The sequence below is a fragment of the Mauremys mutica genome, chromosome 16, assembly GCF_020497125.1.
Source record: "Mauremys mutica isolate MM-2020 ecotype Southern chromosome 16, ASM2049712v1, whole genome shotgun sequence".
In the NCBI taxonomy this organism is placed as follows: domain Eukaryota; kingdom Metazoa; phylum Chordata; order Testudines; family Geoemydidae; genus Mauremys; species Mauremys mutica.
Genome location: NC_059087.1, coordinates 2,682,452 through 2,700,283, shown reverse-complemented (window position 1 = coordinate 2,700,283; position 17,832 = coordinate 2,682,452). Strand labels below are relative to the sequence as shown.

The 17,832-nt window shown below is 51.1% G+C and overlaps 1 protein-coding gene across 1 annotated transcript in view; it reads left to right on the top strand.

Annotated features, from left to right (window-relative positions):
• The first annotated feature begins 17,014 nt into the window (after positions 1-17,014).
• Positions 17,015-17,832, top strand: part of SEZ6L (seizure related 6 homolog like) — a 148,213-nt gene continuing 147,395 nt past the window's right edge. The window contains exon 1 of the mRNA XM_044990548.1: positions 17,015-17,134. Within this exon, the coding sequence (XP_044846483.1) occupies positions 17,029-17,134 (106 nt within the window). The 5' untranslated portion in view covers positions 17,015-17,028. The remainder of the gene's footprint in view (positions 17,135-17,832) is intronic.

The window sequence follows — 17,832 nt, the reverse complement described above, 5'->3', positions numbered from 1 at the left end:
GGGAGTCCGAGGAACAGAGTGGGGATGTGACTTTCCCCATGACAAGTTAGCAACAAAGCGAATTCCTGACTCTCCCCGCTGGGCTCTCCAGACAACACTCCCTGCCCTAGCTGGGACGGGAGCCCAGGAGTCTCCCCTGGCAGCCATTAGTCCCCACTTGCCTGCAAAACTCCCAGCCACCAGAAAACAACACAAAGTCTGGCTTAAAAAGACATCACACTTCTCTCTCTTCCCCTGGTTGGAGAAAGCCAGTCCCCAAAGGAGCTCAGTAAGGCCCGGCTCTTGGGTAAGCTACGTCCTTGGGAAAGGTTTGCTTTCAAAGCCCCCTAAATGGCTGATCCACCCCTTCACGGGGTCTCTGCCAGGCCCACGAGACCCCTTGCCTACATGATGCCCTGAGGGTGCACTGGGTGTGTGTGGGGTCTGGATTGTCAGTGGAGATGCAGCTTTGAAAGCTGTTACACTCCATGCATCGTGTAGAGGTGGGAGTCTGTGCTGAAATGTGCCGGGGCAAGAACAGACCCCTGGATCTGAGCTTACGTGGCTCCAGCAGCCAGTGACCCTGGCATATAAGCTGCCATCTCCAGAGGCGAGGTAGTGTGGGTACAGAAGAGCATTATTCCATCATGCAACCCCCACTGCATTTCCTTCACAAAGCTTGTCTACTCAGTGTGTGTATGTGTCTGAGGGGGAGCGTCACCCCCTAACGGGTGTCATCCCTAACTACAATCATTTATTATTATTGCAACTGCTCTGTATTATTTGTGGGAAGAGACCCCCTTTATAGAATCATAGAATATCAGGGTTGGAAGGGACCTCAGGAGGTCATCTAGTCCAACCCCCTGCTCAAAGCAGGACCAATCTCCAGACAGATTTTTACCCCAGTTCCCTAAATGGCCCCCTCAAGGATTGAACCCACAACCCTGGGTTTAGCAGGCCAATGCTCAAACCACTGAGCTATCCCTCCCCATTCCAGTTGCGTGCATTTCTGTAGTCAGTGTGGGACACAAATGCCCCAGCCCACTCAGCCTCATTCCATGAGGGTCGATTCTCCCTCTGAAACATCCTTTGTGTGTGGCCAAAAACGTCCTCTGACAATATGCCACTTCGCACTGATTGCATTTCAGGGGCCAACCCAGGGATTTCACTGTTTAATGTCAGACGTCCACCAAGGAGTTGCTGCCCTGGCACACAGGTTCTCCTCAGCGGGATACAGGAGAAGGCTGATGGTCTCTGCAGTGCTGGCCAAGCACTGTTAACTTACCCAGGGAGGTAAGACCGTGCATCTAATGAAAATGGTGCATGTGCCATCCAGTCCATCAGGCCAACAGTGAATGTGAGAGAGGAAATCTCTGTCTGGGGTCAAGTCACCCCACCACCTGCAACTGCCAGGTCTGTTGTTTCAAGCAGTTAGTTAGAGATATGTCACCCCTCTGGGGTATGTACCCACGTTCTGCTCTTAGCATGCAATAGCAGGAAAATATGCCTTGGCTGCTTGTATTTATTTAAAACGGTCTATTTAAACCCTGTTCCCAAATCCTTCTCCCTACACAAACGTTTCCTGAAAGCCTCGTTCCCTGACCTCCCCGGTGTACCCCTCGCCCCTCTGGGAAGCAGGCAGAGGAGAAAGGTTAATGGTTAACATTAAACGGTAAATTAGGCATAAAGATTTACATTGGCTAAAGAGTGAGATTTCCTTAGTAGATGGCTTGTGTTTTCAGTACATTGACTAAATTCATTTCAGCTTGCTTTATATTTCCCATCACACACACACTCCAGCAGCTGCTGGAGTCTCCACACATGTGCTCTCCAGTCTGCCCACTTGTGCTACTTTGAACAATCCCCAGTCTCACGTCTGAATCACACCCTGGCTCTGGCTGTCTCCAACAGGCAACCGTAGAGATTCCCAGACTCCAGAGTCCTGCTGCCATTACAGCATTGTAACAACAGACCCTTCCTGGGCCCAGCTGACGCCCACAGCTAGCTGCAGCAAGGGGCTGTGCATTCCCAGAGGGACAGAGTCCGAGTCCCAGTCCCAGCCCTGATGTTTACATCACGTGTCTCTCCCCTGTTTATAACTCTTCATGGACAGATTGAAGCCTGGATCTATTTTCCTAGCAAAACAATGTTTCCTCTGTCATGTGTAAAGTGGCCTGTTTTCGTGGGGTCAGCCCTGGGATGCACGCATGGGCCTATAATTGTGTACGTGTACCCTGGGCACTGGGATGCTAGTAGTGATATTTTAAGAGCATTAAGCATCTATTTTGAGAAAACCCCTATACAAGGATTGTTGAAGTGCACACTCAGCTGCATTAAATAAGGCAGGGCAAATTTGGGGCTTCCAGATCTTGATAGATCCCTTTTAATAAGACTTTAACTAGTTGCTGGAGGGCGGAAGTGCTGTTCTTTCAGAAGAGCCGTTTATATAGCAGCACTTAGCGAAAGCTGCTTGGTTTCTTATCAGCCCCTAATAATAGTGACACATTGTGCAGTGTGAGGTTAGAGGACGCTTTCATAATAATCTTACACAAGTGAAATGTTGTTATTTTGCTTAAAATGTCTGGTAATAAATAGAATTGTAGCTTTGTAATGCTATGGTACTACAGGGACCGACATCGCTAAAATGGTCCATACAGATGACTTACTGAGCATGCAGCCAGAGATTGCTGGTTAAACAAAAATACCGACGTTGCAAAGGGCATGAATCCAGGCAAGCCACAGGCCTGGGTTTGAATGCATGGCAGTGGGGGCCAGGCAGGTCACGCTTACTGGAAAGGAGAATTGTTTTAGTTTTCCAGTTCCAAATTAAAACCATTGAGAGGTGTCCTTTGCAGGAAGAAAGGGCCAGGCCTGAAGACTGTTAAAGTGGCTTTGTATCTAGGGGAGCAAGGGGGGAGGTTGCAGACAATCTACAAACAAAATACTGGATTTGTTGTGAAGTGCTTATGAGTGAACCAATGAAGCTATCAAAGCCTGAAAGACGTGCAGTCACTGAGCGTCAGGGAGGTAGCCCGGCCTGGGGATTGTCTTCATAGAAAGAATGTTGTGATCTAACAAAACACTCAACAGCACAATTATTCATTTTGGAGAAAAATGGTGTTATGGGGGCAGAGCCCTGATGTTTCCACTGCAGAGTCCAAGCCACAAAACTCCCCATCCAAGTAATCCCTGCCCATGTACCAGACACTGGCTAGGCTTGACCTGGGGGGCAGGGAGGCACCTACGTGAATGTACTGGTTAAATCTCACCTGGGTCACAAGTGAAAATGAATCAAATGGTCTCAGCCTATGCCTGGGGGATCTGTGCCCTTCTCGCGTGCAATGCTACAGGCTGGCTAGTGTTGGCTCAGAGACAGGCCAGTGGAACAGACCAGAAAGCGAGGAGTGATGATGGCAGGTACGGCCAGTGCTAACTCAACACTGAAGATCATCCCCAAAAATACAGCTCACGCTTCAAGCAAACTCTTTTGCTGTCTGGACATTACGTGCTGGGCTTATTCATCCCCTCTCCTGTGGAATGAGGGCAGGTCTGACCCGCAGCGTTCTGTTTTTAGGGGAGCGGATACTCACAGGCGTAATGAGCATCTCTCAGGCAGCCACGGACCTGACTCCACCTGCACAGCAGGAGGCACGTACACATCTAACCGACCTGATTTGCACCCTGTGATGGCTCCGTCTGGAGACCAGCCCTCCCGCTGATGGAGCCAACCCTTTAAGAGGCTACGTGTTTGCCTCTCATGCCTAAACCCCAGCTCCTAGAGGAGCAGCCGTTCTGCCTGGGCTCCCAAACAAGTCCTGCTCCCCGCAATCAGTGCAGTGTTTGGCACTTCACAGTCAAGACCCAGAACTGCCGTCAGGACACAGCCACTCGTACTGCACACAGCCTGTTCTCAGGAGGGAATGCTGGGGAGAGCAGCCTCTGCTGGCTCAGAGCATCGTATGCTGCGATGGTTCATACAGGACGAAGCCCTTCCGCTCGGGCTCTCAGGGAAAGCTGCCTCCTCAGTTGGAGTCCACTCTCCTGGGAGAAACCATTTCATTCTCTTGCCATCCCCCTGGAGTATTGCTGTCCCCTTGGCCTTTCCCTGCCATTCCTCAGACAAGCCTTTAGTCACTCCATAAAACACTGTGATCCAGATTTTCAAAAGTGACAAGTGATTTCAGGGGCTGCAGGTTTTGGGTGCCCGGTTTGAGACACCTTCAAGGGACTGGTTTTCAGAAACTGCTGAGCACCTGCCCTCTGAGAGGCCCCTTCGGGGTGTCTCAGATTGCCCACCCCACGGTATGAGTTGATTTTAAAAGATCTTGGCCTTGTGGGTGCAACACCTGATGAGCAGTTAAGGCAAAACCTGGCCTGTGAATTCTGCTGCTGGGACGGAACTGACAAGGGAATGGGCTGGACTGGGCAGCCTCCCGCCTGATGAGCTCAACGCTGCGATTAGACTGGTAGGGGGTCGTTGCGTGTCAAGAAGTCACTACCTCTTTGCAGCATGGTGGCTGAAATGGATAAGGAGCCCCTCCTAGCTCCCTTTGGCTTAATAGGAGGGTATCTCAGCCTTTGTAGGAGCGGCATCTCTAAGTAATTCGCTTCATGACAGATGCTAAATTACCTTTTTTAAAACCATGGAGAGATTTCGTAGAACCTGATCTCTCTTTACCTTGCTAATGTATTTTCTGGAATAAATAACTCCAGTCATTCTCTGCCAGGTAATGAAGCTGGCTGCACCATTGTGTCAGGCTGAAGCCCCAAGATATATTCAGTCTGTGGCTGGCCAGGAATGGAAAATGGGACTCTTAAAACCATCTCCTGCACTTGTAGAGTGCTTCTGGATAATAACCAGGGCGCCAAACTTGCAGTTGTAACAGTCAATGTGATGTCTCATTTCCCTGCTTTGGATTCAAGGTGAGCAGTGTTCTCATAAGCTGGGTGATGAGAATTATTCTTGGACACAGTCCTTTAAACCTGGTCCCCAAGAAACAAAACCCAATAATAATGGAAGAGAAAGTGGCGGTGGCAAAGCAGTGCTTTGAACCAGAAATGGACACGCATTCATCGGAACGTAGCGTGCGCTCAAGGGGAAGTGTTGTCTAGCCTGCTTTGGAAGGCATCTTAGAAGATTCTTTGGTCGTCTCCAAGAAGAGAGCAGGATGAGACCTATGGGGGGGCAGATTATCCCACACCTACTGCTGTGAGGTTCTCACACCTTCCCCTGAGCAGCTGGTGCTGGTCACTGTCAGAGCCAGGATATTGGACTAGCTAGATCCTGGCTCTAACCCACTCTGGCAGTTCCTGTGTTCCTGACTCTAGCTTAGCCACTGGATTAGATGATCTGATGGCCCCGTCTCTCCTTTATGAATCTATGAAGATCATCCTCCCAACTGAACCTACTCTGCATTTTGCTGTTGTCAGTGCTGAAAACCTGGGTGGCTCTCAACCTTTCCAGATGGCTGTACTCCTTTCTGGAGTCTGATTTGTCTTGCGTGCCCCCGAGTTTCACCGTATTTAAAAACTACTCGCTTACAAAATCAGACATAAAGTGTCACAGCACAGTGTTACTGAAAAATGGCTGACTTTCTCATTTTACCATATAATTATAAAATAAATCAATTGGAATATAAATATTGTACTTACATTTCAGTGTATACTATATAGAGCAGTATAAACAAGTCATTGTATGACATGTTAGTTTGTACTGACTTCGCTAGTGCTTTTTATGTAGCCTGTTCTAAAACTAGGCAAATATCTAGATAAGCTGATGTACCCCCTGGCAGACCTCTGCAACCCCCCAGAGGTACGCGTATCCCTGGTTGAGAACCACTGCTTTAGTCTGACTGTCTCTAGGTCACAGACCTTTAGATTTCACACAGTTACCCCTGTGTTGAGCCCAGTGACTTGTGTTTGGCTAACGCATCTTCCGGAATGGCATCAAGTCCGGATCTGAAGACATCAAGTGTGGGAGAATCCACCGCTTCCCTTGGTAGTTTCTTCCAATGGTTAATCACCCTCACTGATAAAAATTGTGCCTAATTTCCAGTGTAATTTGTCTGGCTTCAGCTTCCAGCCATTGGTTCTTGTTCCATCTTTCTCCACTAGATGAAAGAGCCCGTCAGGACTCGGTATTCTCTGCCTGGGAAGGTTCTGACACACAGTGATCAAATCACCACCCTTTTTGATAAACTCCACAAACTGAGCTCTTTAAGGAGGCATTTTTTCCAGCCCTCAAATCATTTTTGTGGCTCTTTTCTGTGCCCGCTCCAATTTTTCAAACTTCTTTGTAAAATGTGGACACCAGAACAAAGTATTCCAGTGTCTGTCTCACCAATGACATATACAGAGGTCAAATCAGCTCTCTAGTCCCACCTCTCTTGTTTATACAGCCTTGGGTTGTATTAACCTTTTTGCATCACACTGGAAGCTCATGCTGAGTTGCTTGTCCACTGTGACCCCTAGATCCTTATCAGATCCACTGCTTCCCAGGATGCTGTCCCCCATTCTGTAGGTCTGGCCTGCATTCTTTGTTCCTAGATGTCTAACTCTGTATTTGGCTGTATTAAAATGCATTTGGTTGGAACAGACCCAGTTACCAAGCGATCCAGATTGCTGTGTATGGCTGCGTTCTCCTCCTCATCATTTACCACTCTGCCAATCTTTGTATCATTCACAGTATTTAATCAGCAGTTATTTTATATTTCGTTCCCAATCAGTGAAGAAAATGCTGAACAGCATTAGGTCTTCCACCTGTCCCTGTGAACCCTAATAACACCTCATTCCATGACGTTTCCCCATTGATGATTACTTTTAGAGATCTGTCAGTTAGCCAGTTCTTAATCCATTTAATGCATGCTCTTTGCAGATATTATATATGATACTTTTTAAATCAGAATGTCATGTGGTACTAAATCAAATACATTGCAAGGGTCTAAGTCTAAAATATCTACAGACTTACCTTTTTCAACCAAACCTCTAATCTTCTCAAAGAATGAAATCAGATTTGTTTGGTAACACCTGTTGCCTCTAAAACCATATTGAGTGGCATTAATTATATTCCTACTCTTTAATTCCCTGTCAACTGACTCATGTATCAGCTTTTCTATTGCTCTACTTATGACTTATGTCAGGCTAACTGACCCATTGTCACCTGGGTCAGCCCACTGGCCCTTGCTGAATACTGGCACAATGCTGGAATTTCACCAGTACTCCAAGACATGGGAACCTGCAGGGTGTGATTTTCACAAAGTGTCTAAGTGTTTTAGGAGCACAAGCCCCAATGAAAGTCAATGAGACCTATGCTCCTAAGTCACTGAGGTGCTGTGTAAATCCCCCTGTTAGCGTCCTGTGCTCAATTTGTGCCAGGGCTTGTCAGGGCTGGGCTCCAGCACCTTTGAGCCCGGAAGTTCCTCGCCCCGGCACCTCTGGGTCTGGCAGTTCAGAGGCCCGGCACCTCTGGGCCTGGCAGTTCCTCGCCCCGGCACCTCTGGGCCTGGCAGTTCGTAGCTCCAGCACCTCTGGGCTTGGCAGTTCGGAGCTCCAGCACCTCTGGGTCTGGCAGTTCGTAGCCCCGGCACCTCTGGGCTTGGCAGTTCAGAGGCCCGGCACCTCTGGGCCTGGCAGTTCAGAGGCCCGGCACCTCTGGGCCTGGCAGTTCAGAACCATGGCACCTCTGGGCCTGGCAGTTCAGAGGCCCGGCACCTCTGGGCCTGGCAGTTCAGAGGCCCGGCACCTCTGGGCCTGGCAGTTCAGAACCATGGCACCTCTGGGCCTGGCAGTTCAGAACCATGGCACCTCTGGGCTTGCTGCATCAGTTATAAAAGTAAAAAATTTCTTGAGCCCCAGCACCTCTTTGCGTACAAATTAAGCCCTGCTTGTGCTGCTAACCTAACATCGAACAACAGTGCTGAATGCCGAGGAGGAAGGAGATGTTTGGAAACCACTTGCTGCTGGATCACTCTGAAGCAGACCATCTGGGTGACATTGGCAGAACAAATCATGCTGCTGGCAGGTTTCTAAAAGCAAATGATTTTATAGTTTTCTTAGACACATGGTCAGTTACTACAGCTCTAAGGGACTCAGGCTCAGGGCTGGAAATTCACCTAGCAAACAATGTCCAGCATCCAATGGCTTATTCAATACACAGGAACCTGGCACTGGCTGTTAAATACATTGGAAGAACATGTCGCTTGATGGGTGTAACCCCACGTGCCTTCGCCTCTGTCACCCATCTGCCTCCAGCCCTTTGGTCTCCACTGTCCTTGTCTGTGCAAGCTGGCCTGAGCACCTTTTCTCCATCTCTCTCCTTGGTCCCCCTTCATTTGGCTTCTGACTTCCACACTCCACTCCAGCAGCTTCACCATGGTAACTAGCAACCTAGTTAAGCGAACAGAAAACGTCTCCATACTCTTTTTTTCTTGATCTCTCTGCAGCTTTTGACAACGCTGATCACTCTGAACTCCTCCGCATCACTTCCTTTCTCTGTGCCCTCCTGGTTCCTTCCCCTCCTTTCTTGCTGAGTGCTCCTTCATCATCTCCTTTGATGGCTCCTCATCCTACTCTCTCCGCAAGCTGCTAGCACACCCCAGAGCTCTGTCAACATCCCCATCTCTTCTCTCTGTTTCTGCATCCTAAGCAGCTCCCGTCTACATGCTAATGACTCCCAAATCTCTCTTCCACCAAGTTTTGCCTCCTTGTTCCATCCTATGTCTCTGGTATCTTTTCTTTAGGCATCTCTCACCCCCCTCTCACACTTAATCTCTCGGAAACCTGGTGCATCTCTGCATAGATCCTTCCTCTACATCAGTCTTTTGCCTTTGATCTCTCTCCAGACCCTCCCCCCTCAACAGCGGCCCTACGCTGCCTTGCCTGTCTTAGATGGTAAGCTCCCTGGGACTAGGAGTGTGGCTTTCTGAAGCAATGTAAAGCACCAGGCACATTTATGTTGCCCTAGAAATGTTTATTAATAACAAATTTGCAATAGTGGGACTGATGTACTTGCAAAGAAGAGCTATGAATATTCATCAAGGCCATCACATTTAAATTAGCAGTTATATATTTGCATGAAGTTTTCCAAACCAATGAACACGTAGGATCCTAATCCCCCTTAGAGAACAATCAGCCTTTAGCTTGACAGCAAAGCAGAGAATGGCCGAAGGGACTGCCTAGCTTTTTGTCTGAATCACAGGTGTGCTGCTGCATACTGCAAATGATTGTCTGCTGCATTTGTGCACAGAAAAGCAGAATACTGTACAATGTGTCCCTGTGCATGGAATTCAAACCTTAAAGTGCCAATGCATGAGATGCATGTACACTCCAGAAATCTGTCTGTTTGTATCAGCAGCCTGTTCTAAGGCAGGCTGGACTGCTGCATCCTAGACCTCTTTTGCCCTCAGACATTCAAAACTTTCTCAGAAATGTTCCTGTCAGACTTGCTCTGAAGGAAGAGAGCTCCCTACAGCATCACCAAATCACTCCTTATGCTGCAATGTGGTATTGGCCAGGACCCAGAGAAGAGCAGGGGGTTGGACTAGATGACCTCTTGAGGTCTCTTCCAACCCTAGTCTTCTCTGAAGAGCATACATTACTGATAACCAAGACAACCTCCTGCAGCACCTAAGTTTTTGTTTGGGGTCCTCCACCCACATACTGAGCAGGTCCAGTTCTGCTTAGCCAGACACATACGGTACCAGGAAGAAGACAGTCCCTTTGCATTGCATTGCAATTTATTAGGCAAATAATGTGTGACATAGATTCATAAATTACAATGCCGCAAAGGAGCATTAGCTCTTCAGTCTGACCTCCTGCACAGCACAGGCCAGAGAATTTCACCCAGTTACCACTGTTGCCTAGTGACATGTACTGAGAAGCCAGTGTGTTCCTCCAAGAAGGCAGACATCTGACTTCTGTACTGTTCTAACTCTCAGTCTTTATTGATTTAACACTGTTTTATGCAATGAAACATCAAACACAGGAGTAAACTTGGTACAACCCTATGATCCAACATGGTCCAATGTGCACTGGCAGTAAAGAGAGCCCCTAGGCGCTTGGCTTGAATCAAGAAAGATATGTCATGTCTTGGGATATTGTGAGACCATAAGGAAATGGTTAGACAGTGATATCAAGGGCCAAAACAGACCACCTTTCTCGAGGAAAGCTAGAGCTAAGCCAGAGAAAGTTCAGCATCGGGCCATGTGGATGCTAAATGCAGTGAAGGTGCTTACAAGTGTGAGAGTGACAAGACTTTTGACGAAGTCCTGCCAGGGTTCGGCTCATATTTTTTAACTTAATAAAAACCTTTTTTTAAAAAAGAAAATGTATCAGATAACACAGCTCATGAAAATATGTAAATTCTGTGCGCTTACGAATTCCACAAACTCAGTCTCTTCTGCAGTGACACAGAATCTGGTGCAGAGTTTACCTTGAGCTTATCTTGCAATTTATAAGGGATGCAATAAGTAAAAGCCTGCAGTGTCCTGCCATACATACCAATTTTGGAATAAACACTGAAAACTTAGACACAGCTAGGAAAGTCATAATAAAAAAGGTATTTTACTGACAGCAGGCATTGTGCAAAATGAAGTATTCTTCGTACATCAGTGCAGAAAGGTCAATATTTTGGCTAACTTGCCTTCACCAAAAAAGAAACACAGTAAGATTAAGTAACCATTTAAGGGCTCAAATCAGCAACCCTCAGGCTGAAGGAACTGGTCCTAAAACAATGAATTCCTTGAAGATAAGTTCCACCTTCCTTCCGGAGCTTTGCCATTGGCTAGAATGAGAATAAGATCCAGTCTAAAATGAAAAAATAACACTGCTGCAGCAAGACTGGAGGATACCAAAATGTCATAAGCCAAGGTTCTAAATACAAAGCCAAAGAAACATATCAGATTTACAAAATAGAGCTGTTCCTGCCTGCCATTCTTGATGCTGTGCAGGATTATAAACCCTACAAGACAGAAGACTGAACTCCAACTAAAAGTATTTAATAACTTCTAAATAACTTCTAAAAAGTATTTAATAACTTCTATACAGTAGAATGCACATGACTACATGAACCTACGCCAGAACCATCCCAGCACAACCTTCACATCCAAGGATGGTGTTAGGAGTGGACTGGCTGCAGAATGGTAGTTCAAAGCTACAGCGGCTAAGTGGGACGATAGTGTGGATTTCCCTGGGACTGCTCAAGCACTGCCATTTTCTGCACAGATTCGGAGTCTCCTGTCTCAGATAATGGGCTGGATCTTCAGCTGGTGTAGATCGGCAAGGCTAACGTCCCTGGAGCTGCACCAAATTACCCAGCTGGCAATGTGTCCCCGTACGTTTTCAGGCAGGTTTCCTCCAGGACCTTCGCCCCCGCAGCAACATCCCTGCGCTCTCATTCCTGCAGCGTGTTTGTTTGTATCAGCCCCCAAACACCGGGCAGCATGTGAGAGCCTATTTTTAAACCTTGAAAATAATCTTCTGGTGCTGACAAGGACCAAGGACTTCCCTCCTGACAAAGCCCCGAGCTGTGCCCAGAGACAGACACGAAAGGGGGCTGGAACAAGCCTGGCATTAGGTCCAAATCCCTCATTCGATGGTGGGTATTTATTAGGCAAATCATGGACCCGGCTCCCTCTGAAAGCAAAGCGCTGGAGGGACTCAGACCTTTCTAAAGTAGCGTTGAAACACAAAGGCCCTGTTTCCTGTAGTACAATAGTGCTGCTGCCCAGAGCTGCCCCCATCAGGAAAGCTCAAAGGGCATTCTTCAGAGCTGGGATTCAGCTTCATTAACAGCCCTCTGCAGCAAAATCTATAGCCAAAGTTAACATCCTCACCTCCTCCCCACAGTGAAGCTTCCTCCGGAGAGGCAGGCAGCACTGTGGGCTGAAGCTCTACAAGTGACGCCATGGAGGAGGTGATGCACGGGGTGATCCATTCACATGGTGTCTGTGAATTGCTGGGAGTCTCTCGTGGAGGAAGGGTGGGGCTGGGGCTGTGTCTCCTAGCTCCGGGATCACCTCACCCTGTGGCAGTATCCATCCCTTCAGGCGTGTCTAGTTCAACGCATGGCTCTGGGCTCCAAGGCTGTTTTCACATGCACGGACCCAGGACCGCTCCAGCACAGCTCATAGCAGGTTTGGAGCCCAGGGTCTTGGGTCCTCAGAACCAAACTCCCAGCCCTTTGAGGGGGGAGCTGCTCATCACTCTCAGAAATGCACCATCTTTCTTACAATGCCCTTATCAACAAGCTACTCTTAGGCAGTCACATCTGATTTAATTATGGTAATTAATTGTAATTTTACATTATAATCTTTTATTAATGTCAATCTTAACTGTGAAACATCTGCATTTTTCAGTGCACGTATTGATTTTTTTCTGTTAATCAAAGGTCTGAGGTAAATGTAAATGAACATGGTGCTAATGAAATCCTTGCCCAGTAACACGGCTGCGGTTACTGTTGATAAGCATTTCTCTTAAAATCTTGCTGTTTTCTGACCATTAAAATGTGCCTGAACCCGAAGCTCAATGTAGAAGGCCTAAGAGTGACAACACTTTTAATTATTTTTTCCCTCCCAAATTAAAAATCGAAGAGTCCTGTGCTTCCCCTGTGCAGGTCCAGCCTAGCATGCAGGCAATCCCAACATGCTCTGATGCTACAAAACCTTATCCATGTGCTTCATATTCCTCCATTGGCCCACCCTGGACTGCCCAGGTGAACCAGACTGAGCTTGTAAGTAAGTGTTGGCATGATCAGTGCCTACGAGAGTGCCATGGCACCAGAAGGGCAGTCAGGACCCCCGCTGGTCAGACTAGATGATCATAATGGTCCCTTCTGACCTTAAAGTCTATGAGTCTATGAGAGGCACCTTCTCAAGAAGGTGCACTGCTCCATCTGAGAGCTGCAGTCAGGTGTCCCCAGCAGCACATCACTCTTGCTGCTGGTGGGAGCCAAATGGCTCTAGTGTCATTCGTGCCTGGCACCACTCCACTCCCCCTCACCAGTGTGGCCTCAGTTCTGAAGAGCAGGATTGTGTAAACGGCAGTGAATGTGGTTTCCAGTGGCCTTTGGCTTCCCTGCCAAACAAGTCACAAATGGTTTTAGTCTTTCAGACTGAAATTTCACAGGCCATTACATTAAGCCATGGTGTTGGCTGGCTGTTGCACAGGGAGACTTAGGGAGGAAAAAAAATTAAATAATCCTGATAGATAATGTTTATCTGTGCAAAGGGACTTTCTCAGTATAATGTCATTCCATAGTCTCATCCTACAGGCTCAGCCCTGCCTCTAAGCTTATATACAGATCCTATGGATTCCCAGGCCAGAAGAGACCATTGAGTTTGTATAGTCTGATCTCCACTATAGAACAGGCCAGAGACCGTCCCCCATAATGCCTAGAGCAGAGCTTTTAGGAAAAATACATCCAATCTTGATTTTAAAATTGCCAATGATGGAGAATCCACCACAACCCTTGGCCAATTGTTCCAGTGGTTAATTACCCTCACTGTTAAAAGGGTACACCTTATATTCAGCATGAAATTGTCTAGCTTCAGCTGCCATTGGATCATGTTGTACCTTTACCTGCTAGACTGAAGAGCTCATTATCAAATTTTAGTTCCCTGAAGTACTTAGATATTGTAATCAAGTCATACCTTAACCGTCTCTTTGTTAAGCTAAATAGATTGAGCTATGACTAAAAAGCATCTTTAATGTCTTGTGGCTCTTCTTTGAACCCTCTCCAATTCATCAACATCCTTTTTGAATTGTAGGCACCAGAGCTGGACACCGTATTCCAGCATCAGTCGCACCACCGCCAGATACAGAGGTAAAATAACCTGATCCTGAGAATTAGCAAAGGAATGGGGGGGGGGGGGGCACACTAAGTCCGTCCCATGAAGTGTGCGGTGGTTAGGTAAACCAGATGCCCTAAGCAGCACCATCCATACCAGATGCGCGTATGCTCACCCCATGGGAACAGGCACCACCAATGTATAAAAAGTAAATTCAAACAGGCCATTGGCCTGATCCTCTTGAAGCCAATGGCAAAACACCCATTGATATGAAAGGTGAAAGACAGGACTGATGCACAGCTGAGGCCATTTCCAACCCCTCAGAGAGCAGGGGACTGTTTATTATGATCACTAATCCAGGTCAACTTCTGAGATTTTAACCTAATGCTGCTTTTCTCCATAGCCAACAGATTGTGCAGTTTTGTGGACATTTTTACATAACAAATAAACGAGTTGTTCTTTCCCCCTCGTTACCATGGCAGTGATGTTATTATCTCCATATCTTAGGAGTGTCTACAATGCAAATGAAGACAATAAAAATCACTCAAGGAAAACTGCTAAATGAAAGACAACTTTGATCTTTAACAACTGCAGTTTGGGAGCCAAAGTGGGAGACAGGAGCGAGTCCTAAATGAAGCAGCTAGTACAAACTTTGCCTTGAATGGATTTGTCAGGCCAAAAGCAAAGTGTGTCCTGCCTTTTCTTCCAAACTGAGGGTGTTATAATACATTTTGTGCCTCTCATTGGTTTATTTTCCTTTCTTAATTCCTCCTTCTCTCTCCTGCTGTCCCACCACTCCTGGCTGCATCAGCACAGAGAGCTACAAAGAATGCAAATAACCCTGCTATGCACACGGGGCTGCTTCAGACTCCTAAAAAATTGGGCCTGTTTCTCCTTTCACTTAGGCCAGTGTCAACCAGAAGTAACTCCATGAAAGACAACAGTGCACATGAGAACAGAATTGGACTGTGCAGTTGGAAACTAGTTACATTGGTTCTTGACTTGATGCGCTCTTTGTATTGATGTTTTTCATGAAGCTGATTTGTGATTATTGTTGCTGAGGTAACCAAATCATACTTCCTTTCTTAAAGGTAATACAGCTGTGTTAGAGGGTAGCATCAGCCCCGCTGATATGATGATGAAATTCTGGTCCTGGTGTGATATTCAGCAGAGTATCATGTTTAACTGCATTGCTCATGTGGTTGGGTTTCGCAGCCAGAAAGGATGGGGTGGATCAGCATGGTTATCGAAAGATGATTTACAGGAAAATCTCAGGCTCTGAATTTGTAATTTCAAAAGAACAAAGGCCTCCTTCCTGTTCTTACTGAAGCCAGTGAGAATTTCTCCACTGACTTCAGTGGGATTAAGATTGGCCTCCGAAAGCTCTACTGCTGATTTCACCTACCAGCTCACTTGGGGAAAGCAGATTGTGGGACCTGACCCCGTGTAGTCTGGAATTCCCTCTTCTCCGAGACCTGCATCGCAGATGGTGTTTTCAGTTTTAACCTGTGTGACTGTACGGAAGTCAATGGGAAATAGCTGCTTTCGGTGAGGAGCAAAGTCTGGCCCTGTGGCATGCCTCACACCTTTATAAGCATTGTGAGGTACACATGTACCCACCAGCTTCCACACCCCAGCCACAGCATCGTGCCCAGACACCACTGTGATGGGTGGGAAGAAGGGATATGGCTAGGAGAGGCTGGGGATAGGATGGGGGGGTTGGGACAGGTGATTATTTGGGGGTCTGGGTGGGGGCTGAGAGAGAGGATGGGGGCTGGAGGAGGGGTTATTGGGGGGTCTATGGCAAGCGTTGGATGGGAGATAGGATGGGGATGCAGGAAACGGTGGGGGGGCAGGGAGTGGTGGGGCAGGGAGCACAGGGCTGTGGGGAGGCTGAGAGTGCAGGGCTCTGGGGGGGCAGGGCGCTGGAGGGGCAGAGCTCTGTAGGAGGAACTGGGAGTGCAGGACTGTGGAGGGATGGGGGCAGAGCACTGTGGAAGGAGCTGGGGGCTGGGAGTGCAGGGCTGTGTGGGGCAGGGCTCTGTGTGGGTGGAGCTGTGGGGGGACAGGAGTCTGTGTGAGGGGGGCTGGGACGCAGGGCTCCATGTGTGGGGGGCAGGGCTGTGGCGGAAATTGGGGGGCAGGGCTCTGTGGAGGAGAGCAGGGGTGGGGGGTGGTAGCACTGGACTGGGGGCAGGGCTCTGTGTGGAGGGGGCTGGAGGAAGATGGGGGGCAGAGCTCAGTAGAAGGAGGTGGGGAGCTGGGAGCACAGGTTGGGAGGGCAAGGAGCTGGGGGGCAGAGCGCTGTGGGGGGGAGCTGTGGGGGGACAGGAGTCTGTGTGAGGGGGACTGGGAGCAGGGGACTGGGTGGCAGAGCTCTGTGGAGAGGGGCTGTGGGGCGGGGAGCACAGGACTCTGTGGAGGGTGGGGGGCTGGGTCTCCATGCGGGGACAGGAGTCTGGTTGGGAGCGCAGGGCTGGGGGGAGGGAGCTGGGGGGCAGAGCTCTGGGGGGTGGGGAGCACAGGGATGGGGGTCAGAGCTTTGGGGGGCTCTGGGAGGGTGGGGGAGTGGGAGCTGTGAGGGTCAGGGCTCTGGGGGGGCCGGGATCACAGGGCTGTAGGGGAAGGGAGCTGTGGGGGGCTGGGCTTTGGAGGGGGTGAGAGCTGGTGGGGCTCTGGGGGGGGGTGCACAGGGCTCGGGGGGGTTGGGGGCGGGGGGGAGCGCAGGGTTATGGGGGGGATATAGGGGGCTGGGGGAGCAGGGCTATGGGGGGGCAGGGCTCTGGGGGCGGGGGGCAGGGCAGGGCTGGGGGCGGGGGAGCGCAGGGCTATGGGGGGGCAGGGCTCGGGCGGGGGGAGCGCAGGGCTCGGGCGGGGGCTGGGGGCGGGGGGGAGCGCAGGGCTGTGGGGGGATATAGGGGGCTGGGGGAGCAGGGCTATGGGGGGAGCAGGGCTCTGGGGGCGGGGGGCAGGGCTGGGGGTCTCGGGGGGTTGGGGGCGGGGGGGAGCGCAGGGCTCTGGGGGGGATATAGGGGGCTGGGGGAGCAGGGCTCTGGGGGGGCAGGGCTCGGGCGGGGGAGCCGGTGGCCGCAGCCGGCGGTGGCGGTGGCGGTGTCTGGCTCCCTCCCCCGCCCCGCTCGGCTCCGCTCCCCGCCCCGCCCTCGCTGCGCCCGCCCAGCCCCGCTCGCTGCACCGCCGGGGACGGAGTCGCCGCCGCGCCAGGGCCGGGCTGGCCGCACCGGGGACGGACTCTGCCCGCAGCGCCATGCGGGGGCCCCGCGCTCTGCCCGCGCCGCCCGCCGGGCTCCGGGGACTCTCGCTGCTGCTGCTGCTGCTGCTGCTGCTGGGCAGCCGGGCGGCGCGGCGCCCAGGTAGGAGCGGGCGTCGGGGCGGGGCGGGGGGCGCCGCGATCCCGGGGGGCCGGGGCCCCGCTCGCTCTGCCCCCAGGGGCCGGTCGCGGACCCCTCCCCAGCCCGGGCGCGTCTCGCCCCGGGGCGCTGCCTCAGCCCGGGCGGGCTCGGGTCCCGGAGCTTTGGCTGAGTTGGATGCGCTGGGCGGGGAAGCTCCCGGGCTGGGGGTGCCATGGGGGGGCTGGAGGTGCCGTGGGGCGCTGCCCCCCCGGGCTGGAGGTGCCGTGGGGCGGTGCCCCCCCGGGCCCGGGCTGGGGGTGCCATGGGGGGGCTGGGGGTGCCATGGGGCGCTGCCCCCCCGGGCTGGAGGTGCCGTGGGGCGCTGCCCCCCCGGGCCCGGGCTGGGGGTGCCATGGGGGGGCTGGAGGTGCCATGGGGCGCTGCCCCCCCGGGCCCGGGCTGGGGGTGCCATGGGGCGCTGCCCCCCCGGGCTGGAGGTGCCGTGGGGCGCTGCCCCCCCGGGCCCGGGCTGGGGGTGCCATGGGGGGGCTGGAGGTGCCATGGGGCGCTGCCCCCCCGGGCCCGGGCTGGAGGTGCCGGGGCGCTGCCCCCCGGGCCCGGGCTGGAGGTGCCGTGGGGCGCTGCCCCCCCGGGCTGGAGGTGCCGTGGGGCGCTGCCCCCCCGGGCTGGAGGTGCCGTGGGGCGCTGCTCCCCCCCCC